Below are 19,259 nucleotides of genomic sequence, written 5' to 3' on the forward strand. Positions count from 1 at the left end.
TGGAGTCATAGTTGACTTTTTATGTCTTTATGTACAAAAGTGTGTTTTACTTTTCTGTTTTTTAATCAAAGAACCAAATCCTAACACAGTTGGTCAGATTTTGTACTGATGATTAATTTATGAATGTTTAGGGAATTGCTCACTAGTGGTTAAACATTGCTTACTGCAGCTTTAATATTTTACTTTTATGAATCTGTCATCATATAGTGTATAGTTTGCAGTTCTGTGGGTCTTGGCTGTATGCAACATGCATTTAGATTACAGTTTTTCTCAGTTGCTTTGGTACATTCCTCGAATCATCCTTAACATTTGCAAAACAGAACATGCATTTCTCTGCACCACACAATGAATTACCTGCAAACGCCCTTAACTTGCTCAAATCCTTAGTTTACCTCTCAAAAATGTCAGTGTGTCATGTTTTGCAAACATGGTAGTCAAAATGCTTTAGCCATGTTGTCAATATAACAGTGTACTCTAAGTATTTTCTAATGTAAACTATGGATAAGCTTGATGGCAATGATAATAACATAATCTTTATCTAATCTAATAGTAATCTTTATTGTCTATAAATGTGGAAATTTGCCTTCAGCTTCACAGGTTGGTTAAATCACATCATAGTAAATCACAATACATATAATACAATATTATAAAATAAACCGCATGTGGGCAAAGACGACCTTCAAAGTTGTGTAACTAAGATATAGGCCTACAGACATTTAAAAATAGCAGTTTTCTGGTGATTTTTGTTTTCTAAATTTGTAAGAAATGCTTTGAAAAACCGCACCTGCCCCCATGTTCCCCTACTAGCTGATGATAACCGTTCAGGCTCACAGTTTCATGGCAATTTTGTGGTATGACGCAGGGGGGCGCAGTTCTCCGCCAGGTGCGTCTTCCTCCCTCCCGCACCTTCCCATCCCGACGCCGTTGGTTCTGGCTGTTCCGTCCTCGCCGCCGTGCAGCCCACTTCTTCCTCGCAGGGGGAGCTGACTTGATGCGCATAATAAATCACCTCTGCAAGATTCCTTTTCAAGCCCATTTCCAGACCTGCGCGCGTTTGATTTGAGAGGCGAGAGTCGTGCCTCTTGACTGGGGGATGATTTAAATGTGATTCTGCACAGAAAACAACGTGGGTGTTGTTTGTGTGTGTGTGTGCGCGCGCGTGTGTGTGTGTGAGTGTGTGTGTGCCTGTGTGTGTGTGTGTGTGTTTTTGTGATGGGGAGTGGAGGAGAAGGGGGAGAACAGCGATATGAAACGCGTGTGTTTATGCCTCCTGCGTTACCCGTTATCTCTGACTGACCACCGGCTCAATTTCACCTGTATGAACGACCTTGCGATTGTGACCGAAATTTTCCTAACAAGGTTTCCATGGAGGATCAATTTGTCGCTTTTTCTGTGAGGGCTGAATTTGGTTCCCGCTGGTCTCAAGATATTTCAAGATAAGAGGTAAGACAAAAAAAAATAAAATAAAATAAAATAAAATACACCCCATGAGCGCGCTTGGCATTTGCGAACGTGCACAAATACAGAAAGCTAAATTATTTACATAGTGATATTTATATGCTGAAATATTTATTCAGTCTAACAGGCTCACATGTCGGCCTGTCTTGTCTACTATCCCGAATTGGCTCATCAGTTCCTACTGCCATAGCCTGTTTGATAATAATAATAATTGTTTGTTTTAAGCAGGAACAACGCGCCCTCCCAACTGCAGCCAATTCCTCCACACAGAGTAGTCTGATTTAGGAGAGGCATGCATGCAGAAACAGGCACTTCTTCATATAATCAGGAGTTGCTTTGTGGCTCAGTCACGCTTTTCTTTGTCAAAGTGATGTACGTGTGCACTTACATGAGTCACATGGTGGTATTTTAGCCTTTTAACTGCTACTGTGGTGCCTACCTGGTGTGATGCCACACTGCAGCCCAGCTTCACTTCACCTCACTGTCTGAAATGTGTTGCTGTAGGCTAACACCAACACATCTTGGGTGGACTTGCATGTACAGTATGGTGCTTTTATGTGCAGGCTGAGCACTAAGAAACCATGAATGTATTCAGGTGATATCGAGGACTATCCAAATATGTTTCTTACGCAAACCTTGAGAGTGTTGTGGCAGCGACTGGGATTGTGCTTTCAAAGATACTGTAGGTGAAAAAGGTGCACACACCATTTATACCCTGCAATACTCACCAGGTAATTGCATACTGGTATGCCAAGATGTCAGCTGGAATATCTGTGATGAATGCAGCTCAGGCCTTCAAAGTAAGTACACTCCCACTCTTCCAGCTGGGCTATTTGTTCAACCAGCCTGTTACTTGGATGCAGGTGGAGTGTGATGGAGGTGCTAGATATCGTCATTATACATTGTTTTTTTTTTTCATGTCAGTTAACCCAGAGGTGTGTTGGTTCAGGAAGGTATCCTCCTTGATTGAGTGATTCACCCAGTAAAGCTTTCTCACCCCCTTCTATCACCATCGTCGTTAGCACCATTACTGTGTTTAGTGCAAGGTGAGAAAGTGCATGAGTGTGTGTGTGAGTGTGTGTAAGAGTGTGTGTGTGTGTGCGTGTGTGTGTGTGCGCGCAGATACATGCTTGTGTACATGTGAATCACTGAGTGATCTGCTCCTGGGTAATATCACTGACAGGATTCTGTATTTAGCATTTGTAAATGATTTATTAGAGCTGCATTAAAAAAAAAAAAGGAACACATGGCATCAGCTGTTACACGGTGCCATCCCTAACAAAACCCCATTACAAATGCAAACCATAACATGCAAAGTCGACAGTAGTGTAATACCCACTGTACCTTCCACACACCAATCCACAGTCCTGAGGTGCCAGCAGTTTGCACACTGTGGGCCTATCACTGAGGTATGGCATGCAGGACTCTACTTGAGAGGAAGCGTACCAATCCCATTTTGCAGACTTTGGGTGAACAAAAAGGACCGAGCAAACATGAAAGGTAGGGAAGAAAATCCTGGCTGAGACCCCACGTGTCTGATTTGACATCCAGGCAGCTGACAAACAATTAGACCCTCCATAAGTAGCGCTCTGAACCAGGCTCGCCCCGGGATTAGGCCACAAATGAGCCGCATATCACAGCTTATGTCTTCTAAATGGAAAGTGAGTGTCTGTGTGTGTGTGGAGGCAGGGTGTCGTGTGTGTTGTACACAGTGAGAAAGTGAGTTTGGTGTGTAGGTGTGTGGGGGTTGTGTGACATTTAGCAGATTGGTGTTATTATCTGTCTCTGCCCTTAATATATCTTGAACACCTCTTGAAGAAATGTGTGTTTTCTGTGTGTTTCTGTGTGTGCAGACCAGGTATTCTATGCGCATGTCTTCATGCAGGTTCCTTCTAATGTACACAGATCTGCATGTAGTCTGCACATGTGAACGTGTGACTGCTCACCTAACTGCTGCGTTATTGCAGGTTCTCTGTTGTGTGTATGTTTGACATTTCATAATTGTATCATTACTCGCTCAGTCTCCTCCTGCAAGAAGCGGGTGCATCGCAATTTGCAACACATGCTACAAGCAGACAGACACTTGCCCTTGATTATGGACCTGGGTGGAATGGCTTCCTCATCAGGCAGTCTTGATTCACCCCAGCATGTGGGGAGACACATGCTGCTGTGGGTGAATCTAATTGATTGGATGGCACCCAATTCCCAGGTCCAAGTCTCCTCAGGCAGCCAGAGAGTGAATCCGTCCAAGTGAAGGATGAGCCTGGGCGTTGGTCGCTCCTGTAATAGATTGGCATGGGCTTCCTCCCATATGCCTCTGGTATCACCCTCAGACATCTCTGGGTGCAAGTTGGCCACATCACAGGGCACAAAGTGACACCGCCTGGATCTTCACTTAATTGGAAATGTGAGAATGAACTGATGAAACAAGATGCATCCTGTACCAAATTCCACATCCAATTTTATCACTATTATACTTTATTATATTCCACTATTCCACCAAAACTTACACTTCCTCTCTCTCCTCCTGACAGGCAATTAAAAGGCACCATATTGAAAGTGGGATAAAAATGTTAGGGTTTGGTATTTTACAACTAAATTCTCATTCCAACAGGTCAAGCTCCCCTCTCTCAGAGAACACGAGTGCCATTTCAAAGCTTATTGGATGAAAGTCTCATTTGCCCTTGGCTGCCAAAGATGACGTTGCCGTGGAAACAGCTTCTACTGTTATCAATCATCGACTGTCTGGCAGGTGAACCACCTTTTTATATGAGTAATGATTCTTTCACGTTTGGACGTTTACAGTTGCGGGATGATAGCTAAAGAGCCGAAAATCATGTCAGTGTCAGAGATGATAGGATGGCCCCGGTTTAAAGGAACACTCCTCAGTATTGACTTCCATTCACAACAGAGACACAATGCGCTCGATCTTCCTCTTCACTCCCCTCTGATTGTAACCTAGTGGAGCAACATCTGATGTTGTTTTCCTGTTTTTTTTATACTCTTTTATTTGGCACTTATTGGAGAATTGGAGCAACACAAAACACAGAGCAAAGACTCCTTTTTATCATGCAAAGATGTGTTTGTTAATAATGTTTATCATAGTGTTAATGTTCACTGAGAACACAGATCAATGATTGCTCCCACTGAATTCACAGCTTTTCTGACATATGTGTAATGTACAATAATTTACTGATGAATGAATGAATTTACCAATAAGGAACAAACCACTCATATTAAATTTTTTAAAAAAACTATGTGTATCTTAAGTTCATGCTGTACTAGTAGGAGTACATATAAGATGTTGCAACATTTCAGAGTGACATGAATAATAATACGGTCCTGTGATACATTTTCAGGTGTTCAATTTATTCATTTGGAAGCGCCTGTACTTTTTAACACCTGAAGATAATGTGCAACGTATTGAGTCATTTTCCATGTTTGGTAATGTCCATCCTCCCCATTTTGAAAAATTGCTCCCCGTTAAGCCCAAGTATCTTATTTCCTCCAGAACAACATAGAATTATGGAGGCTGGGCCTTATCAAAAATGGAGCATTTTTCAGCCGTTAATGTTCAGGCTGTCACTGTTTCTCTGGCAGATTGTCTGGACAGTGGATCATACCATGGTCCAAGATGGCGGATGGAGCCAGGTGACTTATTCATTCCTGTGGACTCCATAGAGGAAGAGGCTACTCTGACTTGTGATGCTAAGGGAGCCACACCTCTTCAGTACAGGTACAAGCACGTTCACATTAAGGTGTGTGTGTAAGTATTCAGATAAAGATGCAGCACATTATTTTAGCTTTTTATTTTTTAATTGGTCCATTTATGTTTATTGTAGTGAAAATCTGATTTACAAATCAACAACATTTGTGTGAAACCCTGATTATAAAAATATAAATTGCAGCACAAAAACTGTTAGTTTAGTAAGAAAGTTGATTTCAAGCAAAAACACCATCATCATTTATCGCTTTTTTTGTATAGACGTGTAATCAACGGCTCACTTGCACTTTCAGTCTATTTTTCTGAAAGTGTGAAAGTGTATTCTGAGCTGTCAATGTCACAAGAGGACCTTGTTCAATGTAAAGTACTGTGATCAGTGCAGGAAACATAACAGCCTCTTTGTGTGTGTGAAAATCAGTTTTAAATGATCTGCTTCTTTTAAAACCTCTGGTGTAAATCTTTCAAAACCGACAGCATATACATAGATATACATTTCAGTCATTTACAGTAAATAAGGATTTGTAAATTCCAAGATTATATTTTTCATTTGGCATGGGAAGGTGTTTGCTCCCCTATTAATGCTCTCTAAATTAGACTTAAATGCATAGACACTCAGCGCAGTGACGTCACAACGGCTTTGCTAATTCATATTGACTAACACGCCGCCAATCTGCCTCTTGTCTCGCCAGACAGTATCTTAGCGACACACGTGTAGCATCTTAATGATGGTCCCCTCTTATAAAACACCATGAGACCAATGCAGGTTGCTAGACACCAGTTGGCACCAACAGGCACTGATTACAAGTGTCTTTGGCGTTCAACAGTGGAATTACTGCAGCACAGCCAGCACAGATGAGCTCAATGATAGTGGTGTGGAGTACGTATGCTCATTATTTCAGGCTTTTCACATTCCCCGCCTAAGACCAGGTATTTCCATGTACTGATTAAAGGTGAGATGAGCATGTTTAACGTGGTGTCTTGTCAAGCTGGTTGTGCTAGGCTCTGCATGCCCTCAGCACCTCTCTGCCTCCTCTCTTGAAGTGTAAATGGGCTCACGCTGCTCCCTCCCCCTACTTCTCTTTTCTCTCTTTTCCTTTCCTCTGCCAGTCCTGTCACTCACTGAAAGAGATGAGGCTTCCACAATACGCACACTATAACAGCATAATAAGTCATGGGAGAAAGCTACATCTTATATAGAAAAACATCTTCTCCAAATCGGGTCATAAAAGTAATGCAGTATGAGATTTTAAAATCTAAACAGAAGGTGACTTGACTAACCTTTACTCGACCTGAGGTTTGAAGCCTGTGGCTCTGGACTGCAGGATGATCTGGAATACTTGAGTTTCTCTGTGGTCAGATGGTCAGATAACATGTGTTCACAAAATGAGTTTCGAGCAGAGTAATTCAGTTTGGAGTTGTTATTCAATCACCTGCCCAACATTCAGGGCACCACTAAGCAGCAGTGGCACTTCAGAGCAGGTCAAAAAGAGGTGAAAATGGTGACTCAGGGATAAAGAGTTGAATGCATGCGAGTGGATGCACAGACTTAAACACAGACAAGCGTGTACCACTGGTTGATCCAACCTTTTAGGTACAGACAGCCTCTTGAACTGTATAGTGTTAAATACTTGTAGGTTTCATCTAAATGCACACAAAATACAGGTATTGAGTACAAGTGTCTAGAATATGGCAGTAAGCATTCATCAACATTCAATGGTTTGGGTTCATTCTTTAAGAAATTATTTTAAACTTGAAAGCTTTTGGAAGGTTGACCATCATGGCCTTTATGTCTTTGATTTCCACTTAAGGAAAGCAGAATAGAAGAATGTGGCTGAAGGAAAGAAAGCGTTATTTTCTATCCTTTAAGAAAAATGATGGAACATTCTTGAAAAGTGCTCTGTCCTTGAACCCGTCAGTGCTCCAATTTTAAACAGCATTTAAAAAGAGATAGAGTGTTGTGGTGGCAGAGAAAGAATATATTTTCTTGCTGAATAATGGGACTTGTTTAAATCAATGAATTAACCTCGTGTTTTTAAGAGTTCTTTTAGGTGCTTCATTTATTTGATAGCGCAATCTCAACCTGCCTTGCAAAAGAATTCTTTTCTTTTAAATTCCCACGCCTGTTAAGCGTGAGAAGGATGTAATAGAAGGTGAAAAGGAGCATAAAAGGTATCCTTTGTTGCATCAACCCACTGTTACATCTTGCCAAATGCTAACGTTTTGTCATAATGAGAAGTCAGAAGTGGAATAATGTCACATTATGTATGTATAATCTATCTATCATAATACTGAGAATGTCTTCTAAAACCTTTGTCTTCTGCTTCCCTTAAATGGCAGAGGACAGCTTTGTTTACGATACTCTAAGATTAAACTTTAATGATCCCTGTGGGGAAACGGGTTAGCTGCAGCAGCAAATAGAGAAAAGATGAATAAAAACACATAAATACTATATAAATAAAACATTTGGGTTTTGAGTGTTATATAAACACACAACCAATAACACCACTGCAACATCGTGGATCACAGCAATGATATAATTGGATTACAGGGACCAAGAAGTATACAAACAATTATGAAACACTTGCAGAATATGATAAATGTGCAGTTATTTAATAAAAATGACAGTTGACAAGAATGTGGTGCTGTAAAGATAAATGTAAGTACGACTACAGAGGCCATTCAAATGCTCATCAATATACTTTTATATTACTTGAGACAGGTGTGCACACATTTATCAACTGTCCTCTCCAAGTTCCTCTATAGCTTTACAAAATACTTTTGTATGTATCTTTGTTTGTCAGGAAAGTTGAAGCACTGCAGGAAAAGAATTAATGTCATGACCTTTAACTTCACGCTGAACATGTCAAGCCTGTGAATTCCTAGACGCCAGCGCGAATACACATTATATTATTCTTACTTCAAGTGAGTTACTACAGTGAGTTGTGTTCTCCACTCACCTCCTGTCAGACCACCTTGGTTGGTAGAAAGAAATGGACAGTGCATTTTGCCAGGGACTGATGGTGTCTTTGCCCTCACAGATGGTCTTTGAATGGGACTCTCATAAATCTGGATCTGGATCGCCGGCGGCGTCTGTCTGGGGGCAACCTCATTATAAGCAGTCTGGACCGTTACCAGGATGTAGGGATGTACCAGTGTATGGCCTACAACACTGTAGGAGCGATCCTCAGCAGGAGAGCAAGTCTGCAGTTTGCCTGTAAGTTATAGTCATTTTACTAAGAAATGGCATTGAAGTGTAACAGCACTTAGCAAATAATGCAGACGCACACTGAATTGCGTGGGCGATATTTGCAATATTTATTTTGAGTGCTGTGACATTGGTGTGAATCTACATTAAATGTTAAAGTAGCAAGGGAGCAGTTTGAGTGCGATGACTGTTCTTTGCTTATTACTGGTCACTTCAAGCATGAATGCAAACTAAGAATGACTAGTTCACTTTGCTTTGCTTAGTTTGATCAAAAGTGAATGGTGTTTCATTGAATGTAGTCTGGGATAAAGCAATCAAACTAATTGCCAAAGTGTTTGAAGAATATGTTAATAAAAAAGACTGAAGCCTGAAGGAACCAACATTTACTTTAACTGGAACAAAATAGGATAGGAATAATGCAAATGGAGAAAAGCTACATATAAATATTTAAGAGTGCAAACATTGACTTACAGTATATTACAGCTGCATTATCACAAAACAGAAGTAAGACTGTATATAAGCTGATATCTTTCAAATCATATATCCATGGTAGTGAAACCAGCAAACATCTGAATAACGAAATGAATACTTTCTATTCATGTGCTATTCATTAAGGGTTCTTTTCATGCAGATCACGAAAAAACATCTTTTCACACCTACTCTTGATGCTATCTGGACATGCGGATATTTTTGGGGTTTTATTCTACAAGCTTTTGAGACATGTGCTGCTGAGACTAGTGCTGATTTGTGGCACCCAAAATGAGGAAAAATGACATTTTAAAAAAACTCAACAACAAAGAGTCTTTATTTCAGAAATAATGTTGTGGTTAGAACTGATCTTCCAGACACCTCACTGATTAGAGTTTTGCTTTATTACCTTCAAATGAAAATAGTTCCTATTGAAAAGTAATTGCAGGATATTACCTGGCTAGATAGCTTTAGTGTTAAGTGGGAAAATATGTATATGTATATTTTGTGATCCTGACTCTTTCACAGATAACACACATTGTAAAACATATGCAGTATTTTGTAGTTCGTCATTGTTATCTTGAAATGTTTTATGTGGTTTTGAGTGTGTTTTGTCTCAGCATTAATTGGATGTGACATTACAGGATATTAGTAAGTGAAGGTTGCTATGGCTTAAGTTCGGACATAGGCAATGTTAAACAATACAGACAAGGAAAAACTCATCAGTGGATAAAGTATTTTAGGTCCTGGTTAAACTTTCTGCACTGCTTTTCGGTTTATAAGTTCAATACTTTACAACCCCCTGTGTATGTACTTAGAACAAGCTCTCTTCTAACTCTTTCTCTCTATTTCTCTCTCTCTCTCTCAGGCAGAAGTGCAATTCTCATGACAATTTCCTTACGGATTTATGTCAGTGTCTTGCTGAAAGCTTTTACTGCTCTGTTCCACTCTGTTATGTGAGATCCTGCAGTGATCTCTCTTTTCATTTTTTTTTTTCCTCCCTCAGACTTAGATCATTTCAAAGTCCATACCAGAAGCGCGGTATCAGTCCGAGAGGGACAAGGAGTGGTGTTGCTTTGTGGAACGCCCACTTCCTCAGGAGGTAAACTCTCTAGCCTTCATCCTAACCTCCAAATAACCTCAACGCTGAAGTTATGTAAAGTTCTAGTGGGGTGTTTTTTCCACGACTGGCTGATGTGCATCTTTACTCGTCTGATATGCATCCATATTTATCTTCCAGACCTTACTTATGCATGGGTCTTCAATGAGTACCCGTACTTTGTTCAGCAAGACAATCGACGTTTCGTCTCCCAGCAGACGGGAAACCTTTACATTGCCAAGGTGGAGCCCTCTGATGTGGGTAACTACACTTGTGTAGTGATGAACAGCATCACAAAGGGCAAAGTTCATAGCTCACCTACGTCTCTGATCCTCAGGACAGATGGTAAGACCCAGCTTATGACCGTGATGTGACAAATATGCCTTTCAGCCATGTATTAAGAACCTTTCCTTTCAAGGTGGCTTTAATCATCGTTCTAGCATGAGTGCTCTTTAGCCTGCCGTGTTGCACTGTAGTTGAATCACAGAGTGCTAATGCCTGTAAGTAAATAGTTTCTCCTCAATGTAGGGCAGCAAACAAAGCATCCAAATCTCTTCTTTGCTGACTTAGCTTTCTTTATAATTCGCATTCCCTTTAAAAGCTTTGCCCTGTGCTTTCACATGAATTCGCAGGCGGGTTCTCGATGGCCTGTTGTTCTGCTCCCTCTCTGTTGTGCTTTCATAGAAAGCGTGCATAAAGATCGCCTTTGAAATGAATTAAACATAAGCCGTACGTCACTGGACCATTACATTGAGTGTTCCGGTGGCGCAACCAGTTAGTTTCCACTCAGTGTACTGTACATGTAGCTGCATAAATTTAAATCCCATCGCATCACTTTCTGATCCTGGTCCTGAGTGTCTTCACTGAATACTGATACAAACAATGAAATACCAGAGATGGGTGAACTGCCCACTCAAGCTTTAAAATAATACATAAACACTCAGACAAGCTGAAAAAAACAAGATTTCAAACATACTCTTGTCTATTCCACCAAGAAGAGATTTAGATTATTCCTTGCTGGTATTTCTCTGCACTCTGGTGACTGCACACTTAAGTGATGTACTGCTTTGAGTTTACCCATGAGAGAATGTTTGCTCATGTGTCTTCTATTTCTCCTCTGTTAGCTTTGCAGTGCTATTGTTTGGTCCATAATGCAAGCCATATTGCTTGTAAGTCATGAATAATGGAAGACTGAGCAAGTTCTTGTGCTTGCTCTTCATAGGAGTGATGGGTGAATACGAGCCGAAAATAGAAGTTAATTTCCCAGACAATGTACCCTCCGCAAAAGGATCAACAGTTACGCTGGAGTGTTTCGCCCTTGGGAAGTAAGCTGGATTCCTTGAAGCATGTTTTCAATCTTCTGCTGTCTTTCATTCCAGATGAGGAACCCCAGGATTTCTATATAGTAAAGTTACTGTGGCAATTATATTTCTTAGAGTGTAGCACCAGGTCGTGATTGGTCTGAAAACCATGTGAGTCGGCTTATTTTGTTGCTGGATTGGCTTAACTCTAACCCATTCATCCGGAAAAAAAAGTACTGTGAATAAGGTTTAAGCTCCATCAAACACTTTATTGCAGGATTATTACAGACACACCTGCAACCTGAGTGACAATCTGAAAAACTTCAAAGGAACTAAATCAGAATCTCTGCTTCCTCTTTCTCTTGCAGCCCTGTCCCAGAGATCACCTGGAAGAGGGCAAATGGAGTTCCCTTCCCCAGCAAAGTCAAAATGAAGTACTCCAACGCCGTGCTAGAGATCCCCAGCTTCCAGCAGGACGATACGGGAGCGTACGAGTGTGTGGCAGAGAACAAGATGGGCAAGAACACAGCCACTGGTCGACTGGCATTCTATGGTACTGAGGTTTTTGTTTGGCTTGCTAAGACGAAAAGAAAAGCCCAGTGCGACGGGGATGTTGCATCTCACTTTTTTGCATCTCATTTGAAGGTGTGTCTTTAACTGATGATGTGCTTGTTTTGAGTCGATGACGTTTAAAAGCAGCGCTCTCTTTAGCGCTGTTCACTCAAGCCCCCGGGAAGTGCGGCTGTAAAACGGTGGATACATTTTTTTGAGCATCACGACCCCCGTTAGATGACTCGTTTCACTATCAGGATTTGATCCATTCGGTCCGATAACATTTGTAAAGTCTAGAAGAGCCGCATCATGAATCATTTTATCCCCTTCAAGTTAGCGGAGGGCTAAACCGGAAGTTAGCCGGTTCGTCCCTGAATGATGACAAAACAACCTGCTTGGAGGCGGGTCGGGCACGCTTTGACTTTGAAGATGGTCTGTTCTGGGTGCGACTTGGCGCAGCTCAGCACCTTTATGGAATGGAAAAAACAAATTAACGTGTTATGGTTTGACTTGTCGTGGCCATAAATGCCAATGAAAAAAGCCTATATATTCTTCATATTGTCAACAAATCCTGTCAAAACACCAAAGCAAAAACAATGGAGCTCAATGGCACAAATGAATAAAATAAATCAGGCTTCGGAGACAAAAGCAATACTTGTTAATACTGTGAATTCATCGTTCCTTTTGGTCTTTTCATGGGATTTGTCAACAATAAGAAAAATATTGAAAATCACCAGCCTTACCTTTCAAATTTATGGCAACCATCAGCTGAACAGTCATACATGTTTAAAACCTCAAAACTTGAACTTGTTCGACTCTAAATGGTAAACATATGATTGACACTTTCAGTTAACCCCTAGAACTGCTCTGAGAAAGCATTTCTCAACATCTACAGCTTATTTTTAATCCTACAGTGTACAGCGTTTGGTGAAATTGACAATACAAAATACAAATGGAAAAATTTGCACCACATTCAGCTTGGAACAGACATTGTAGAAACAGCGTTGCTTGTTTAAATCAACATGTCAAGCTAAATATATCACAAACAGCAACTTAAAATTCACATGTTAAATTGGTGCCTGTTACTCTTGCTCCGTGCTCTCACATTTCATTCTGTTTCTCTCACCCTTATATTTTTGCTACAACCCTCCTAATACATCTCTTACTGTCCTCTCATTCACACCCATCTCTCTGTCACTCTCTCCATTTCAAACTCTTGTTCTGCCCTCCTCTAAAAGACATAAAATACTCTCTCCACTCTCTCATAGTCGCTGATTGTTACTCTCATTCTCTCTTTTTTTGTGATCATTATGAAAGTCTGTTAAAACATATTCAGACATCAATCATCTGAAACTAAGGCCATAATAATTATAACAATTCAACATGTGGATCCAAAAAGATATCTTTTCTGTTAGATGATTTGGGATAAAACCCTTGCTCTAAGCTTTCCTATGTGCTGCTTCAGAGCATCCACAAAAAGGTCTTTGATGATCCACACTCCACTTGCGAAATGTCTTGTCTTGTCTTAAATTGTTCCTTCAAACAGTTTGTTTTTTAGCACTTCAGCCTTTGTTGAGAGGTGGTTGCCATCCAGTTCCATCACAAGATTTCGTAGAACCAACATCACACACACACACACACACACACACACACACACAGACACACACACACACACACACACGCACACACACACACACACAATGGACAAGCATTTTCTCTCCTATTTCTCTTCCTGCATTTACTATCCCTCCAGACTACATTTGGAGTAGCTTTTCTAGTTTTGGCATTATCTGCTGTTGGTATCTTCGTATCTGTTGTCAATGTTGGATATGAAACAGGCTTTACAAAAAGTTACATTTGAATAACTAAACAGCATAATCTCCATCCATAAATGATATCTTCAAACAGCAGTACACAAACTGCTGTTAATAATATCAGTGGGAACTGATTTTTCCTATTCAAGCATGGCCGTTATCTTTCCATCTGCACTGAGGGAAGCGTGGCTGTGTTAAAGGATAAGTCTTGCAATTTTCTGTATTTTTCTTATTGTCAACAGATTTCATGTTTGGAGCCAAACCAACAATGAATCGATCTACTAACAAGTATTGTGTGTGTATCCAAAGCCTGATATTTTATTCCTTTGTGCCGTAGACCTCCATTCTTGTCCAAAAGCTATTAAAAACACGTCAATGAGCCACATCGTTGCACCGGGTGACGTGTTCCTTCATTATGAAGACTTTGGTCACATTAGTTTGTTTAGAAACTGCAAGAAAAAGTACAAACAGTAATCACATTTTCAGTCTCCTGAGAGTAATTCTGTGGAAAGCAGAGGCCAAAGTAGTTAGAAGGTGCTCCCTAATGAGGGTTTCAGGGTTTTCTTTGAGGTAAACAATTAGCGCTTTGAGTACACAGGCTCTTCTTGTTTCAATGGCGTCATTCTGCAGCAAAGAACAAGGGAAATTTGTAAGAGGCGTTATATTATTGTACTGTGCAGCAATTAACACTAGAGATGCACAAGCAAACTGCTCAGGCTCCTATTTTTTAGTTCATGCTTGCTTCTTCGAAAAAAATTTTCTAAACAAAACAAACGTTCTTTATGTACAGACATTTGTTAGAAAAACACACACCTTGTCCAAGTCTACCATGATATTCCTTATTTTTCGTCTAGCAGCTGGAAAACTCTCATCAGCTGGAAGGAGTGATGATAATGACAGTATTAAAATCGACAAATGTTTTGTGGTCCACAACAACACAATAATGGTTAGGTTATGGTAGGTTAATGAAAACAAAAATGGAATCAGTCCAATCAATGAAATAGTATTTTTACTTCCTTAATGTGATGAATTTTAGTTAAAACATTGCATTAGAGTCGTACATAAACAGGTATTGTGGGTCGTTTTGAGCTATAAACCAATGCAGTATCACCAGGATGAGGACACCCTTTCTGAATAATTATTTTTCCCAAAAGTTATCATTGTCGTGGAAGCTAGGGTAATTTCCATTTAATTTCCAATGACCACCATAAATTATGAGTATAAATGGCCAGATTTTGGACAAATGTGCCACAGTGCTCTGGTCAACTTGCATTAGAATAAGTTGATAATTCCAATTTTCATTTGCCTTACTTACCCCCTTAAAAAATAAATACTGATTTAGCTATTGGCACAATACATAACGACTGATGTCATGCTCAGAAAAGAGAGCTGGCCTCTTTCTTTTGAAATCTGCAATGAAAGGCTTGTCTTCAATCACCTCATGCCGCCTGTAAGCAAATGTCTTTTCCATTTTCTCCTTAACCACCTGTTAGTGGTTCACCTCAGACAACAGTGCCAGCCTCTCGTCCTCTAGGCTCTCTTTGGTTTGTCCTGTTGGATAGTCTGGATAGTAATTCACCTCTGCTTTTCCAGGTTTCACTTGATCTGAAGATGTGCGTGGATCACTCTGTTTACGCTCGAAGGAATTGACATTCAGCTCTGAACATCCAATGTTACGCAGCTTAGTGTGGTAGTTCACCATTTTATATTTCAAACTAATCTTCCACCCATAGAAGCCAGTAACAGAACCTTTCTCCCTTAAACATGGGTGCTTCTTCAACTAGTGCTTCAGCTACTGCATCAAATTTAGCACTTGAGGGATATTTGATGATTTGTGATGCCAAACATTCAAGAATGTCAGACTTCATTCTTAGTGTAGGACTGAAGAGACTACTGGTACTTTGAGAGTCACTATTTGCACGCTGGAGTTTGATCTTTGCATCATAGACAAACTCGGGCACAGGAAAGACTCACTATTTGTGTTTCCTCAGCCAAACCTCAGTGGATCCAGACCATGAAGGACACAGCCCTGGCCATAGAGGAGAGACTATACTGGGAGTGTCGAGCCAATGGCAAGCCCAAACCTTCCTACACGTGGCTGAAGAACGGCCAACAGCTGCTCTCAGAGGTAAATTACTGCCTGTCTTCTGCCACCTCCCCAGTGTTTCATTTTAAAGACTTAATCTTCAGCTTCAGCTCATCCTTTTCATTTTAGAGAGCCTAGCGTCAAACACATTGCTGTTTTTCCGCGTGCAAAACAGAGTGAGATGAAAGGAGAGTGTAAACATCTTGCTGAGGTGTGCCAGTGATGAGACATGGATGTAACTGTCTCTTATTCTGCTCTACCTTGGCAGATTACACAGTCTTAGAGAGTGGATCAGTGTAGTCCCCAGGAGATTGCTCTATTTCATCCGAATGGAGTCAGTGGTTGTTTTTCATTATTCATGGTGCATGTTTAAGCTCCTCCTGATTTAGGGACAATGGATTTAATCTACTGTGAAATATACTGTGTATAGCAGCGCACCTTACTCCAGACCACCAGAGAAATACATGTAGGGTTGTGTATTTTCAGATCCACAGCTTTGAACTTGACTGACTGTAACATGTTGTGGAGATTTATTTTCTTTCTAGGATTTAATTATGCTCGGGGCTAGGCATACCTGATTTGAATAAGAATGCAAATATAACCTGTTTTATATTATTATTAAAAAGACATTTTTCAAATGTCAGTGTTTAATTTGATCTCAAGAATATTGTCACTAGGATTCTTACTGTTCAAGGTGCCATATCATCTAGTTTTTGTTTCAGATATATTTAGCTTATGATAAGAATGCTGTTTGGTAAATGTATATCCGTTAATTAAAATGATGTTGAACGAATATGAGAGCTAAATCCCACAGGATTCACAGGAATAAAAAAATACAGAGTTGTGAAGCATTTTGTGTTATGGATATGAGATATGAAAGTGGAAAAAAATGTCATTTGTCATGCTAGCAGCATGGCTTTATGCATGTCAGTCTTTTGGTTAAACTAAGATGGTGACCCTAAAAATGATACCTGCTAAACATCAGCATGTTACCATTGTCATTGTGAGCATGTTGCAATGTTAGCATTAGCATTTAGCGCCAAGCACCACTGTGCCTAAATACAGCCTCAGAGCTGCTAGCATAACTGTAGACTCTTTAGTCTTGCTATTGCAAAACCCCTTAGTTTAGCCACAGAGACACAAATGTTGCGAGCTCAGTTTTCCTTGAAAACATCCATTGAGGAACAATTGAGTCCAGCACCTGGAAGCAGGACCAGCCAGCAAACTACAAATACTGGTTTACATAATGGTGAAACAAGCGGGGATGTATTTGTAAAATGAAAATGTGCTTTGTGCTCTGACTGATTCATTCTCTACAACACAATCCTGATTTGATCTGCGCCCGTTGACGATGCCTCTAACCCAATCCAATGCTTATTAAGCTTTGCCAGAGTGTGCTGAGCAAAGCAAAAGCTATATTTAAGTCTTAAGCAATAATTGCTTTCTTTCATCCTTTTCTTCACAGGACAGAATCCATGTGGAGGACGGAGTGCTGTCAGTGTCAGTGCTGACACTGTCTGACGCCGGCATGTACCAGTGTGTGGCTGAGAATAAACACGGCGTCATATATTTTGCTGCTGAACTAATGGTTTTAGGTAGGATGGCATTTATCTCGCCTTTAAATCCTCAAATCATTGTTGCCAAAGAGTCTTAAAGGTCATCTTACTGTCATTCTTAAAGGTTGTCTGGATTAGTGGATAATGGGGTCAGCGAGGATGGTTTTGTGGGGTCAAAGACATTTTTTAAAAAATGCTTTTCATGATATCCTGATTTACTTTGATATTATGGTGAAGATGGGGAGGCGGATACAGAATACCAGAAACAGTTTGAGCTTTTAATGTTAAAGTTCAACAATAACTGAAAAAAGTTTTTTGAAAAACATTTTTGTTTGTTCTTCATTTTATACATAGAAAATGAAATGAAAATCCTCTGCAGTGATTCGATTTTATATCTATTTGACTCCCATTACAAATGTTTAAAACGTCTGCCTCCATTACTTTACAATTTTCCACAGATCAAACTGAAGCATGCTTCAAATGCCCTGTGAGAGTTGCTGCAGTCTTGTACTAAAGTCAGTTTACTGTTTCCCATCAGCCTCTCCTCCAGACTTCACAGGGAACGTCCTCAGAGCTTTGCTCAAAGCCAAGGCAGGAACTACAGTGACTTTAGAGTGTAAACCCCAGGCCTATCCTATCGCCAGCATTTTGTGGAAGAAAGGAAACCTGCCTATCCACACCAATGACAGGTACTGAACTGAAACACTTCTTCAGTTGAAAGTGTTGCATCAGAAATATTTATAGTAATGCACACACATAACCAATTTATCATTTTTTTAATCCAAAATCAGTTTTTATGTAAAGATGAAATGATTCTATGTCCTCTGAAGTTGGATTGTAAACTGCTGTCTTTGCTTATACTCGCCTATAGGATCACACTTTCCCCAGATGGAACACTGAGGCTTGCCAATGTGAGCAAGTCTGATGCTGGCAGCTATACATGTTTCGCTAGGAATAGATTTGGCATGTCTAGTACAACTGGAAGGCTCCTTGTTACCGGTAAGCTCCACTGATAAACAGCAGAATGTTTGTGCACCCCACATAGTAAGCACAATTTATTGCTCAGTATAGATTAGCACCAGAGAAAGCTGCTGTGCCGCGAGGACTCGAGTCAATAACTGGCGGCTAGAAAACATAAACAAACTTTAAGTTTTGCTTTTAAGGAGTGTGTCAAAACTTTGGGAAGTCTCTATGCTTGAGCGACTTTGCATAGAGTTTCTGCATAATTAAGTAACAGCCTTTTTTATTTATTTATTTATTTATTTATTTATTTGAGGGGGTTACCAAAAAAACTCAACTGCAAATGGAACAAACTCTTATCTCTCAGTTTAATGTTGTGGAGTTGTTTTGGCTGGCTGCATTTTCGCAGCAGTTGCACTAATGCACTTGGGAGGTGTTTGAGAAAATACTCTGTCATTGTATTCCTCAAAGCAGTTGAAACAACCAATTTACTGCAACAAATGAAAGTGCCCTGAGTGGAAGCAATGAAAGTGTTAGTGAGGAGGTGTTACAGACACCGTTATTGTCACAAGCGTGTTTCCAGTGGCGTGCGTGATAGTTGAGTGTTCTCCAGGATTCTTATTGTTTTTATTAATGTGCTGAATGCTATTTTCTGCCGCTGTAACTGCCAAGGCCAGTTATTTATTTTAAATTGCTGGAGTATTTTTCAAGGCCATAATGCAGTCAGCGACACAGAGCCACGACCCAGACATTGATTATTACTAGCTTAAGAACTGCGAGGACACTCTTAACTTGTGATTTTTTTTTTTAATCCCTCAACAGTCAATATAAGGTAAGATGTGACGGTGCAAATCTTCTTCTTCTTTGTTGTACCTTCTTTATTTGATTCCAGCAGATTCATTATCTTGACTTTTGAAGCACAGCAGACTTAACCAAATGATTGCTATAGCAGACTTTGAAGCAGTGCCCCTCATTTTGTTCTGGGTGCACAGAGCAGTCTATTACATGAAGTTTTATCTGATTCTCATTGTATTGT

At 40.2% G+C, this 19,259-nt stretch overlaps 1 protein-coding gene across 2 annotated transcripts in view; it reads left to right on the forward strand.

The window, feature by feature from the left end:
• The first annotated feature begins 929 nt into the window (after positions 1–929).
• The window catches only part of cntn3a.2 (contactin 3a, tandem duplicate 2), a 40,913-nt gene continuing 22,583 nt past the window's right edge, over positions 930–19,259 (forward strand). Inside the window, exons 1-12 of one of the 2 annotated variants that reach the window (XM_044352639.1) lie at positions 930–1,443; positions 4,073–4,210; positions 5,059–5,194; positions 8,221–8,396; positions 9,862–9,957; positions 10,096–10,299; positions 11,177–11,279; positions 11,624–11,808; positions 15,613–15,749; positions 17,173–17,302; positions 17,802–17,952; positions 18,135–18,262. In XM_044352639.1, the coding sequence (XP_044208574.1) occupies positions 4,156–4,210; positions 5,059–5,194; positions 8,221–8,396; positions 9,862–9,957; positions 10,096–10,299; positions 11,177–11,279; positions 11,624–11,808; positions 15,613–15,749; positions 17,173–17,302; positions 17,802–17,952; positions 18,135–18,262 (1,501 nt within the window). In that variant the 5' untranslated portion in view covers positions 930–1,443; positions 4,073–4,155. The remainder of the gene's footprint in view (positions 1,444–4,072; positions 4,211–5,058; positions 5,195–8,220; positions 8,397–9,861; positions 9,958–10,095; positions 10,300–11,176; positions 11,280–11,623; positions 11,809–15,612; positions 15,750–17,172; positions 17,303–17,801; positions 17,953–18,134; positions 18,263–19,259) is intronic. The other variant, XM_044352640.1, reaches the window with a different exon arrangement.

The sequence above is a fragment of the Thunnus albacares genome, chromosome 5 (genome assembly GCF_914725855.1).
Source record: "Thunnus albacares chromosome 5, fThuAlb1.1, whole genome shotgun sequence".
NCBI lineage: Eukaryota > Metazoa > Chordata > Actinopteri > Scombriformes > Scombridae > Thunnus > Thunnus albacares.